Raw genomic sequence first — 13,753 nt, 5'->3', positions numbered from 1 at the left:
GAATTTTTGGATCACCATTTCCTGGGTCACCGTAGTCCTTGCCGTGGAACCATGGCTGAGTTTTTGTTCTTTTTTCCAAAGCAAATCTTATTTAATCCCGAAGGATTTAACTATCAGGCCACTCACAATGTGTACTTATTGACAAAAGCCTGACTTGTGAAGGGCGGGGATTTTCACAAGCAAAACATGACAACATGTCTCCTTTCCATCCAAACGAAACATGCAGGCAACGTGTATTTTGTCAGCCATGTAAGAGATTTTTTTAATTTCATTCTTCATGAATCTTTTAAGCGACCTCTCAAATAAGTCAAGCCATGCGGGCATTGTGCCACAACAATCTTGCCACAGCGATCCAGGGGGAAACAACCCACAGACCAAAGAAGGGGCTCAGAAGATAATCTTGCTGGTGCAACCTGTTTTCCAACTCGGCATTTAAGAATTGAACTAATTCGTTGTGGTGAGTCATCTAGAATTGTGTTTTTGTGCCCCTGATAGTTCACTCACGTTGCCCCACTGAGCTTTGTGGACACTGATCATTTTAGAAAAGAATATTTGTAGCTCAGGGTTGAACTGGGTTGAGTCTCCTCCTCCTCCTCTCCTCCTCCTCTTCTCCTCCTCCTCCTCCTGTTTTCCTCCTCCTCCTCCTCTTCTTCCCTTCCTCCTCCTCTTCTTCTTCTTCTTCTCCTCCTCCTCCTCTCCTCCTCCTCCTCCTCTTCCTCCTCTTCTTCTTCCCATCCTCCTCCTCCTCCTCCTCCTCCTCCTCCTCCTCCTCCATTCTCTTCTGGCACTGATGATGTCACCTCCTTCGGGTCATGAAACATCTGCAAGAAAACCACCAAGCTCAGAGAGCACCAAGGACCCCATATTGATCATTTCTGTGTATCCCGGAGAACCCAGGACAAATTGATCCAGGAGGACCCCAACTCAGAGCCCAGAGATCAGCATCCCAAAGGTGCTTTTTTTCAGGAGGCAACTGGACTTTCTTGTTTTTCCTTTTGAAGATGTTTCGCTTCTCATCCAAGAAGCTTCTTCAGCTCTGACAGGATAGTGAGGAATGGAAGGATTGATATTCCTTGCAGACAGCTGGTCATTTGTCTCCTTTGAGAGGGTCCTTGAGGCCACTTGGAGATTTATCTGTGTCCTCAGGGTCACCTGAGTGGTGCAAATGGTTTCTGTATTTTGCAATTTTTTCCTCTGGAAATCCATTCCTACTCCCACACCATTCAAAGAGTGTTCATCCCAAATTGCATAGCTAAAAGTCTATGGAGATTCTCAGTCATCCAGGTCATGGTTGTCCCAAAGGTGCTTTTTCAGGAGGCAACTGGACTTTCTTGTTTTTTCTTTTGAAGACGTTTCACTGATCATCCAAGAAGCTTCTTCAGTTCTGACAGGATAGTGGGGAATGGAAGGATTTATATTCCTTGCAGACAGCTGGTCATTTGTCTCCTTTGAGAGGGTCCTTGAGGCCACTTGGAGATTTATCTGTGTCCTCAGGGTCACCTGAGTGGTGCAAATGGTTTCTGTATTTTGCAATTTTTTCCTCTGGAAACCCATTCCTACTCCCGCACCATTCCAAGGGTGTTCATCCCAAATTGTATAGCTAAAAGTCTGTAGAGATTCTCAGTCCTCCAGGTCATGGTTATCCCAAAGGTGCCTTTTCAGGAGGCAACTGGACTTTTCATGTTTTTCTTTGAAGACGTTTCACTTCCCATCCAAGAAGTTTCTTCAGCTCTGACTGGAAGGTGGGGAAGAGCTGAGGAAGCTTCTTGGATGAGAAGCGAAACGTCTTCAAAGAAAAACCAGAAAGTCCAGCTGCCTCTTGACCAAAACCACCTTTGGGAAAACCATGACCTGGAGGACGGAGAATCCTCATAGACATCCAGAGATAAGCAAGTTTTTTTTCCCCCCTTTTATTCTAGACATCAAGGACCTTGGGTGGCGGCTTCAAAATAAATCTGGCTGGTGGAGCTTCAGCTGCCAGGAGCAGAGTGAGAAGATTTCTGCAGGAGGCCTGCAGCAATTGGAGATCCCTCTCCTGAGTTTGAAGCACAACAAGCCTTGTTGGTTTGTGATCTCAGCATGATGGTTTGGGGGATAATTATCCCAGTTGTGTAGATGAATGCACAACTGTTGGGGTTTGCCTGGGGCCCCCTGCGGGCAAGCAGAGTGGGTTGGGTTGTGCATTCGCAGCCTGTGTGTGTGTGTGTGTGTGAGAGAGAGAGAGAGAGAGCACTCAGCTCTGACGAAAGAAGCTGGGAAAATGCCTTCCCATCCGTGCCTCCGTGGGGTGAGATTTTAAGTGGTTTGTGTATGTTCCTCAGGCAAGAAACGGCTGGGATGATGAAATCTATTAGTCTGGAAGGGGAGTTTGCCAATCTCAGCCGCCGAGATTGCTCTGCTTCTCAGCGTATGAGCAGCCTGTCTCTGAAATTCGAGATATTCATAGCCTGGCCCTTGCCCCGGTCGTACTAAAATGCAGATCTCCATCTTACGGCATTCGGTACTTCACGGTCCAAACTCTGGCTTCAAAAGTCGGGTAGTCCTCGACTTACGACCACAACTTAGCCCAGAATTTATGTGGCTAAGTTGACGCAGCCTTCCATCCTTCCGAGGTGGGTAAAATGAGGACCCAGATTGTTGGGGGCAAGAGGCTGACTCTGTAAACCGCTTAGAGAGGGCTGTAAAGCACTGTGAAGCGGTATATAAGTCTAAGGGCTATTGCTATTTTCCTTCCTTCCTTCCTTCCTTCCTTCCTTCCTTCCTTCCTTCCTTCCTTCCTTCCTTCCTTCCTTCCTTCCTTCCTTCCTTCCTCTCTTATTCCCGTTCTCCTCCTCCTTCCTGGTGGCACAGTGGTTAGAAGGCAGTATTGCAAACTAATTTTGAATACTGCCAAGAGTTCGATTCTATCCGGCTCAAGGTTGACTCAGCCTTCCATCCTTCCGAGGTGGGTAAAATGAGGACCCACATTGTTGGGGGCAATAGGCTGTAAACTGCTTATAGAGGGCTGTAAAGCACTGTAAAACAGTTTAGAAGTCTAAAGGCGATTGCTATTGCTAAGTGAAAAAAATTGTTTTAATCATTTTACAACTTTCCTGGTGACATGATAGCGCTATTCCAATATTTGAGGGGCTGCCCCAAAGAAGAGGGGTTCAAATTATTCTCCAAAGCACCAAAGAGGGCACGACAAGAATCAATGGATGGAAACTAATCAAAGGGAGAAGCAACCTGGAATTGAGGAGAAACTTCCTAACGGTGAAGAGAATTGATCAGTGGAACAGCTTGCCACCAGAAGTTGTGAGTAGCTTCATCACTGGAGGTTTTTAAGAAGAGACTGGACAGCCATTTGGCTGAAATGAGATAGGCTCTCCTGCTTGAGCAGGGGGTTGGACTAGAGGATCTCGAAGATCCCTTCCAGCTCTATTCTGAATTTGAAATTTAGAACATATAATTCTTCCCCCCTCCACCCATATTATTAAAATAATTTTTATTTTTAAAAAACAAAAAGACATAACAAACACTAACATAAAACATCTACTCCTTCTTTACATCAGCTTCGTATCAATAATCCTCTGTTATTTACATTTCCCCCTCTCGTTTTCTTTAATTATACTTTTCTTTTTGCCCCATTATCCCTTATTTCTATATATATTCCATCATACGGGACCGTCTACTGCCGGCTTCTATCTCCCATCGTCCAGTATGTTCCCACAGAGAGGGACTCCTCAGGGTGCCGTCAGCCAAACAGTGTCGACTGGCGGCCCCCAGGGGGAGGGCCTTCTCTGTGGGGGCTCCAACCCTGTGGAACGAACTTCCCCTCGGACTTCGACAATTACCTGACCTTAGGACCTTTCGCCGCGAACTTAAAACTTATTTATTTCGTATGGCTGGACTAGCCTGATTTTTATTTTTATTGGATGGGTTTTTAAAATTTTGTGATTTTACGGGGGAGTACGTTTTTTAACATTTTGGGCATTTAAATTAGTTTTTTAAGGGATGTTTTTAATTATTGTGTGTATTTATATTTTATCTGCCTGTTCACCGCCCTGAGTATTATTATTATTATTATTATTATTTTTATTATTATATTATTATTATTATTATTATTATTATTATTATTATTATTATTATTATTATTATTATTATTATTATTATTATTATTATTATACCTGTCATTTTCTTTCATGCACTACCTTTTCTCATTTACCATTTCTAGTTTCTATCCAATTATGCAATTTATCCCATACTATATAATATTCAGACAGCGTACTAAAAAGCAGAGACATCACCCTGCCAACAAAAGTGTGTATAGTCAAGGCTCTGGTTTTCCCAGTTGCAATGGATGGCTGTGAAAGTTGGACCGTAAGGAAGGCTGAGCGCCAAAGAATGGAGGCCTTTGAACTCTGGTGCGGGAGAAGACTCCTGCGAGTCCCTTGGACTGCAAGGCCATCCAACCGGTCAGCCCTAGAGGAGATCAACCCTGACTGCTCTTTAGAAGGCCAGATCCTGAAGAGGAAACTCAAAATCCTTTGGCCGCCTAAGGAGAAGGAAGGACTCCCTGGAGAAGAGCCGAATGCTGGGAACGATGGAGGGCAAAAGAAGAAGGGGACGGCAGAGAACGAGGTGGCTGGATGGAGTCACTGAAGCAGTTGACGTGAGCTTAAATGGACTCCAGAGCAGGGGTCTCCAACCTTGGTCCCTTTAAGACTTGTGGACTTCAACTCCCAGAGTCCCTCAGCCAGCAAAGCTGGGAGTTGAAGTCCACAAGTCTTAAAGGGACCAAGGTTGGAGACCCCTGCTCCAGAGGATGGCAGAGGATAGGAAGGCCTGGAGGAACGTTGTCCATAGGGTCACGATGGGTCGGACACGACTTCGCAACTAACAACAACAACAAATATAATATTCTGTATCTTCGTTTTCTTTTCATATGATTCCACGTTCTATAAGTCAGGAATGTAAATATATCATTTCCCAATTTCAGTGAGCTTCTTCGGGAAAGGCTACGTTACGACGATGCGCAAGACTGTTGGTCGTGGGTATGTGTATCAGAGAGGACATCAGGAATGTGAATTATCCAAGAAGAGATGTGGGAGGAAGACTTGGGTGTAATTCACCAACTGCTTTTGGAAATCATGGGATAGAAAGTTAGACAAGTCAGACAGCTGCAGTTTCCTGAGCTTCTCCTAAGGTTTGGGCTAGCATCGTCTGATCTGCGCCTACGTCTGCTCTAGAAATCTGAACGGGTTTGAAACGGGTTGGCCTGGAGTTGCTTCCCCTGAGGGAGTGCTAGGAAGGAATTGTGGGTTTTTTGGAGCTTACAATTCTCAGTGAGTGAGCCAGTTTCCCCCTTCCGCCACCATGAAGCTACCAGTCCCGTAAATAGAAGTTGGACCAGGGGTGAAATGCTCCTGGTTCAGACCGGATCGCCCAAGCCGCTACTGATGGCGGCGAGTGGTTCAGAGAACCAATAGCAAAAATCCCTCCCCCGCTCCATGCCCAGCTGAGTCGCACAATCATCAGAGAGATTTTTTTTTTACTTTTAAAAGTAAAAAGTACTTTTTACTTTTAAACATCAGAGGTTGTTTTTTTTACTTTACTTTTATTTTTTCTTCGGCCGAAAAAATGCTTTTAAAAGTAAAAAAAAAAAAAGCCTCTGATGATCGCTTGGTTCAGCAGGGATCGTCAGAGCCTTTTAAAAGCATTTTTTCTACCGAAGAGGTTGTAGAAAAAATGCTTTTAAAAGGCTCCTCTGATGATCCCAGCTGAGTTGCCTGATCATCAGATCATCATTCTCTGTCTCTCTCTCTCGAGAGAGAAACAGAACATGACTAGGTGGCTCAGGGGCTAAGACACTGAGCTTGTCGATCAGAAAAGGTCGGCAGTTCGAATCCCTAGTACAGGCCTCCTGCGTGAGCAGGGGGTTGGACTAGATGACCTCCAAGGTCCCTTCCAACTCTGGTTACTGTTAAATTTTTCAGTGGCAATTTTAAAAAAAAGATCTGGTGACGATGACTTGACGTTCTTCATGAGACTGGTCTAACTCCTGTTCAATCTGCATGGGCTTGTTGCCTTCAGCCCGGTAGGGAAGTTACCAGAAAGGCCAGCCCAGGTGGTTCCCAAGGGGTCCAACATGATGGTCTTGCGTCCTATGTACTGAGCTGTGTAGCTAATTAATATTTGCAACTTGGCTTCTGCTCCAGCTGTTCCCAGGAGTGCTGCTGGGACAGTTGGATGGATTTTTCCCTCTGAACAGAGTTTTTCTCTCGGCAAAAAAGAAAATCCGGGGAGCCTGAGGTGAAGGTCTTGAGCGCCAAGGAATAAGTTGACTCCTCAGCTCTCGCCATCGTGTCTCTGTCTTGCTAAGTGATTTCTTGCTAAGGTTGCTTGCGCTGTGAGAAGATAACAGCTCTCTCATCTTTAGAAGCTTGTACTTATAGTGAAGAAAATGCATATCTGATTATTCATGTATTAACCGCAGCTAGAATTGTAGTTGCACAAAACTGGAAAAGGGAAGAGATTCCTACGGATGAGAATGTGATTAGGAAAATATTAGAATGTGCAGAAATGAATAGGTTAACACTTGCAATTGAAGAGAAGGAACAAACTGAATATTATATTATATGGGAACTATTCCACCGTTGGCTAGAGAATAAGTATGAAAGTTAGAAATAAAAGTAGATTAGAGAGGTATAGAAAATATATCAATAGAATTAAATAAGTTAAGATGAGGATTGTTACAGTATTAGATATGAATATCAGTATTAAGAGTAGACAAATAATAAATATGGCTGTAAATTTTAATTGTTATTAAAGACATTTGTACTCAGACAACACACACACTTTAATGGAAGATGGATTGTTTGTATTAAAATAAAATTAAAAAAGTTAATGTTCAGAAGCTCATGTTGTTCCTTCCAAGGATACTGATGAAGGCCAAGCTTTGAAGGCACCAAGCTTCATGCTCAACCGTTGGCCCTTCCAGTTGGAAGACTTTGAGCAGTTGGTGTTTTTTTGTTGGCCTTAACTCACGGGGAACTCCCCAATAAGGCAAGTCTGGTTAAAAAAATCAAATCAAATCTGGGGCTCCATTCCTAGGACCTCACCACAATGCCTGGAACTTAATGGGACAGCGCTGTCCAAAAATGAAAGACTTGTTGTACACAATTTGTTTTAATGAGGGTTTTTCCCCCCACCCATAACGACCAAAGCTAACAGAGAACATTTTACCAGATCTTGATTATAATTGTTCGGATTGCTCAGGGCCAGATAAACACGGCTGGTTGCTGACTTTGTGTACTGCAAAAGGAATACAGAGAGGGCTGTTTCAAGGAAGTGGGCTTTCATTCCAGACCAAGACACAACTACGACTGTGAATTCAGCCCTGTTGGCTGAAGAGGCACCTTAACAAGAAATAAATCAGGGACTCCATTGTGTTTAAACCCGAGAGCAAAGCACAGACCCCATGTACAGGGGCGGCAGTGGTGGGTTGCTACCAGGGGTGAAATTTAAAAATTTTCCCCGCCGGTTCTGTGGCCGTAGCTTAATTGGTGGGCGTGGCTTGGTGGTCAGATGGCTTGGTGGGCGTGGCCAATAAGAATAAATAATAAAAATAATAAACAAAGTTTATTTAAACAAAGTTTAAAAGGGCCGCGGTGTGGCTCAGGCTGTAAGAAGCCTGTTATTAAAACACAGCTGCCTGCAATTACTGCAGGTTCTAGTCCCACCAGGCCCAAGGTTGACTCAGCCTTCCATCCTTGATAAGGTAGGTAAAATGAGGACCCAGATTGTTGGGGGGGCAATAAGTTGACTTTGTAAATATACAAATAGAATGAGACTATTGCCTTACACACTGTAAGCCGCCCTGAGTCTTCAGAGAAGGGTGGGATATAAATGTAAATAATAAATGTAAATAATAAAGTATAAAAAAACAATAAGAGGTACCAAAAACCAACTGTCACACTTTACACACACACAACACAACACAACACAACTGACTCACACACAATGTAAAAGCAGGTGCACTTCACACTTCACATAGCCACAAAAAGCTCAAAAACCAACTTTCACACTTTACACACACACAACACAACACAACACACACACACACACACACACACACACACACACACTATGCTACATACAGCTTTCTGAGATTTTGTGTGTTTGTGTAGTTAGAGTGAAACACTACAGAAACACACCAAATCTCAGAAAGCTGCACAAATATTTTATTTTATTATTTTATTTTATTTTATTTTATTTTATTGTGGACTTCAAATCCCAGAGTTCCTCAGCCAGCAAAGCCAGCCAGTTGATCACCGAGGAAATAGATTAGCTGAGCGATTGATTCTGTCTGGCTGAAACTGAAACTGCTTTCGGGCTGGAAAGAGCCATGCGTTCATCAGTAATCAGGTAAGTGCCTTAGAACCTCTACTCTTACTTGTAGAAAACATGTTTTCTACAAGTAAGAGTACAAGTAAGGTTCTGCTGTTTTTTACTTTTAAAGGCCTGTTTCGGCTGAAGCAAACCCGGCTTTTAAAAGTAAAAAATACAACAACACCTCTGCAGATGGTGCAGCTCAGCAGAGGCGGGGGGGGGGGGGGGTAGGGATTTTTGCCACCGGTCCTCCGAACCAGCAGCTGCCATCACTACCGGATCGCGCGATCCCATCCGATCCGGGAGCATTTCACCCCTGGTTGCTATCGGTTATAGAATAGAATAGAATAGAATAGAATAGAATAGAATAGAATAGAATAGAATAGAATAGAATAGAATAGAATAGAATAGGAATAAGGAGTAGAATAGGGTAGGGTAGAATGGAATGGAATGGAATGGAATGGAATAGAATAGAATTGTCACTTTGAATATAGACTAACCAGCATGCATTAAAATGAAATTTCGTTGCATGCAGCTCTCAAAGGATCACCACCTCCAATATACCCTCCCTAACCAGACAGAATAAATAAATAAACTTTTCTTAAAAACCTCCAGTGATGGAACACCCGTAAGGGCGAGAGGGTCTCTTTTAATTTTGAATGGCCACTAAGGGACCAGTCATAAGTTGAGGACTACATATACAGTAGCTTGCCCTGCCAGGGTTGGTGGAAACGTGGTTTTCTCCTTGGTCGCTTTATTATATTTATTTATTAAATATATATGTTGCCCGTCTCACTACCAAGCAACTCTGGGCGGCATATACATTTAATAAATAAATAAAATAGAACTATAATTCCTTGATTCGGGAGTTGTTTTCTGCTTGATTGTTTATCTGGTGTAATCCCTAACTGATTAAACAACAAAGTGGAAAAATTAAAAATGAACAGGACAACAACAACAACTAGCAAGCAACACCCTGATAAACAGGGTTAGCCCCAGACAAACAATCATGGAAAAGACAATACCCTAATCAAGGAACTCCCAAGGAGGAGTTTGGCATTGGCAGGGCAGGCTACTGTATAGAAACATGCAGTAAACCCTCCTTCACCAGCACTGATGAAGTTCATTAGAATAGAATAGAATAGAATTTTTATTGGCCAAGTGTGATTGGACACACAAGGAATTTGTCTTGGTGCATATGCTCTCAGTGTACATAAAAGAAAAGATACGTTCATCAAGGTACAACATTTACAACACAATTGATGGTCAGTATATCAATATAAATTGTAAGGATTGCCAGCAACAAAGTTACAGTCATACAGTCATAAGTGGAAAGAGATGGGTGATGGGAACGATGAGAAGATTAATAGTAGTGCAGATTCAGTAAATAGTTTGACAGTGTTGTGGGAATGAGTTGTTTAGCAGAGTGATGATGTTTGGGAAGAAACAATTCTTGTGTCTCGTTGTTCTGGTGTGCAGTGCTCTATAGCGTCGTTTTGAGGGTAGGAGTTGAAACAGTTTATGTCCAGGATGCGAGGGGTCTATAAATATTTTCACGGCCCTCTTCTTGATTCGTGCAGTATACAGGTCCTCAATGGAAGGCAGGTTGGTAGCAATTATTTTTTATGATGGGTAGATGCTGGCTGGGGCAAGAGAGTTGAGAGTTGACATTCACACACCTTAAAGTTGTGGCAAAGATGGCAAACACCGATCTGAGCCCAATGAATCTGGTCCTCTTAGGTAACGTGAGACACCCATTCCCAGAATTCCTAGTCAGCATCAAATAGCCATGTTTGCTGGCTCGGTGCTGGCTTGGGATTTCTGGGGGTTGAAGCACAAGTTTTACCCCTTTTCTCCTTGTCTTACTCCTCTCCAGAAAAGATGGAGCTTCCCATGCAGTTATGTGAAAGTTGTCCAAAAAGGACATTTTGGGGTTTTGGCAATGCTTTTGAATTGAAAAATAGGATATAAAAGTAGTAAGTGAGTAAGTAAGCAAGTAAGTAAATAAGTAAGTAAGTAAATGAGTGAGAGAGTGAGTGAGTGAATGAATGAGTGAATGAATGAATGAATGAATGAATGAATGCCACAGAGAGGAGGAGGTCAAGCTATTTTCCAAGTCAGACAAGGAACAATGGATGGAAACTGAACAAGGAGACATTCAACCTAGAAATCTAGAACGCAAATCTAGAACGCAGCGACCGGTGCGTTCTCACAGAGAGGGACTCCTTAGGGTGCCGTCAGCCAAGCAATGTCGACTGGCGGCCCCCAGGGGGAGGGCCTTCTCTGTGGGGGCTCCTACCCTGTGGAACGAACTTCCCCCTGGACTTCGTCAACTATCCGACCTTCGGACCTTTCGCCGCGAACTTAAAACCTATTTATTCTGTCTAGCTGGACTGGCTTGATTTTAAAATTTTTAATCTGCTTTTATGGGTTTTAAATTTTCGTAAATTTTTAAATTTTCGTAAATTTTTATAGGGTGTTACTGTATTTTAAAATTTTTGGCCAATCGAATAAGTTTTTTAAGGGGTTGTTCTTAATATTATATGTATTGTTTTCTTTGTTTTTATTCTGGCTGTGCACCGCCCTGAGTCCTTTGGGAGAAGGGCGGTATACAAATTAAAATATTATTATTATTATTATTATTATTAAATAAGGAGGAATTTTCTGACAGTGAGAACAATCAACCCATGGAACAGAAATTGCCTTCGGAGGTTGTGGGAATTTCATCACTGGAGGCTTTCAAGAAGAGACTGGACTGTCATCTGTCAGAAATGGTGTAGAGTCTCCTGCTTGGGTGGGGGGTTGGACTAGATGACCCACAGGGTCCCTTCCAACTCTGTTAATCTGTAAATTCTGTGAATGAATGAATTGAATGAATGTGTTCAGACAACATGCTAACACAGGGTGAGTAACTATGTCCCCCTTTATGACCTGTGGACTCCAACCTCCTAGAATTCCCGAGCCAGCAATCTTGACTCAGGAATTCTGGGAGTTGAAGTCCACAGATCGTAATAGGTCCATAATTGCCCCACCCCTGGATTAGGGCAACAGCAAATGCTCAATTCAGGCATTCTTGTTGAAGGCAACTTCATCCAATTTCCAAACTGAATGGACTTTGGGGATTGAATCAAAATCACGATTCAAATCATAGAATCGGATCGGGGTGAAATGCTCCCAGTTCGGTCCGGTTCGCCCGAACCAGTAGTAAAAAATGTAAAAAAAAAAAAAGTTCCAACGATCAGGAGAGCGACGTGCGATTGTCGGAACTTTTTTCCCCCTTTTTTTGCATTTTTTTTACTATTGGTTCTCAGAAAGCAGCAGTAAAAATGCTTTTAAAAAGTAAAAAAAAAAGGCTATGACGATCACAGCTGTGTCGCACGATCGTCCAAGCCTTTTTTTTTACCTTTTAAAAGCATTTTTTTAACCTAGTCGGTTGAAAGAGCAAGAATAGGTTGTAAAAAAATGCTTTTAAAAGTAAAAAAAAGAGCCTCTGACGATCATGCACCACAGCTGATAACACACACCCCCAGTACGCTGTTCTACTTACCCCATGCCTCCTTTTGGCGTGCGTTCTGTGCGCCTGTGAGAATAGAATAGACTAGACCAGAACAACTAGACACAAGAACAGTTTTTTCCCGAAGGCCATCACTCTGCTAAACAAATAATTCCCTCAACACTGTCAAACTATTTACTAAATCTACACTACTATTAATCTTCTCATCGTTTTCATCACCAATCTCTTTCCACTTATGATTGCATGACTAACTTTTGGTTGCTATCACTAAGGGTTAAATTGCAACCTATGACCATCATTTGTGTTGTAAATGTTGTACCTTTGATGAAGGTATTTTTTTTCTTTCTTTTTCTTTTCTTTTACGTACACTGAGAGCCTATGCACCAAAACAAATTCTTTGTGTGTCCAATCACACTTGGTCAATAAATTCTATTCTATTCTCTATTCTATTCTGTGCGCCTGTGTGTGTGGGGGGGGGCACCTCACATTTGGTGAGGTGTGCATTTGCACAGTGTGCAATTGGTGCGCATCATGCACGCGCAGCCAGCAAACCGGTAGTAAACCGGTTCAGATTTCACCACTGGATCAGACCTTTTCAAGCACGGATAGTTACAGAGGGTCAAGAAAGGCGCGAGAGAGGTCATAGCGACGGGTATTTGATTGCATCGTCATAGTTTCCGCCTTGCCTTTCCGGACACCTTGTCGCCAGCACCTCAAAACTGGTTGGGATGATGTCGTGTGTTTTTTTCCTCCCAGTTTAATCCCAACTCCAAACTGGATCCATCCCATTCAGTTATGGAAGAGAATTACCTCCATGGAATGGGCTTAATTTTTTAAATGGATCGCCGCACGCCGTCACCTTCCCTGCTGTGACCGGCAGGGAGAAAGAAACTTAACCGCGGTCTCCGGTTTCACTAACTTAATTAAATATCTTAATACCGAGGTTAATCGCAATTGTGCATGAAGCAGAATCTGTTGGATTATTTTTATAACCTGAAAAACTGGTTAGTCTGGCAGCGAGGGTTTACTGAAGTCAATTGCTGTACTCTGCGTGCTTTTGTTATTCTGAAACGTTGCGATTTAATCTTGACAGTCTTCGCACGATACCTTTGAAGCATCAACTAGCCATGTTCTACTCAAGGGCACGGGGAAATTCCACTGCATTGGGTGCTGAGTGTACTGTCCGATCTCAGGAAACTGAAGGAATTACATTTGCCAGTGTTAAATTAACTATGGCAAGCGGGTGTGAAGTAACTACTGGCTAGGTTTGGTGACTAGGGATACTGATTGTCCCAGGAGTCAGCAACCTGCGGCTCTGGAGCCACATGTGGCTCTTTCATCCCTTTACTGCAGCTCCTTGTCGCCAGTTGGCTCCACAATTGATAGGGCTTTCGGTTAGGATAGGTAGAGGAAAAAGGACGCTGCGCTAGGAAACTATGGTGGAGGAACCATGAATTCGGCTCCAGAATTAAATAGGGGGCTTCCAGTTAGGAACTTTGTGGCTCTTTGAGTGTTTAAGGTTGCCGACCCCTGGACTATCCAAAGAGAGAGAGATTAATCCGGAAAACCATGGATTCCGTTACTACCGATGTGAGCAACTATCACTCCTTTACGATCTGTGGACTTCATCTCCCAGAATTCCTGAGTAAACATGCTCTCCGAACACTTTTATTTATTCATTACTTTTATATACCGTTTTTCAATTCAAACGCATCGGCAAGAACCCGACTCCAAAATGCATCATTCTACCGCAATCTCCACATAATTGCACTGGATGCTGTGCTCCTTCTGGACAGGTGTAAGGCAAGGGGAAAAAGGGATGGAGCTTGTAGTGTTTATGGTGCAAAGAAAGTTTCTTGATTTGCCTTC

General features: G+C 43.0%; 1 protein-coding gene across 1 annotated transcript in view; it reads left to right on the top strand.

Annotated features, from left to right (window-relative positions):
* The window catches only part of LOC131203912 (uncharacterized), a 38,239-nt gene extending 34,203 nt beyond the window's left edge, over positions 1-4,036 (top strand). Inside the window, exons 2-5 of the mRNA XM_058194639.1 lie at positions 308-457; positions 1,920-2,064; positions 3,108-3,294; positions 3,699-4,036. Of these exons, the coding sequence (XP_058050622.1) occupies positions 308-457; positions 1,920-2,064; positions 3,108-3,294; positions 3,699-3,893 (677 nt within the window). The 3' untranslated portion in view covers positions 3,894-4,036. The remainder of the gene's footprint in view (positions 1-307; positions 458-1,919; positions 2,065-3,107; positions 3,295-3,698) is intronic.
* Positions 4,037-13,753: the final 9,717 nt, after the last annotated feature.

Source organism: Ahaetulla prasina, chromosome 9 (genome assembly GCF_028640845.1).
Source record: "Ahaetulla prasina isolate Xishuangbanna chromosome 9, ASM2864084v1, whole genome shotgun sequence".
Classification (NCBI taxonomy): domain Eukaryota; kingdom Metazoa; phylum Chordata; class Lepidosauria; order Squamata; family Colubridae; genus Ahaetulla; species Ahaetulla prasina.
This window is presented reverse-complemented; position numbering and strand designations above follow the sequence as displayed.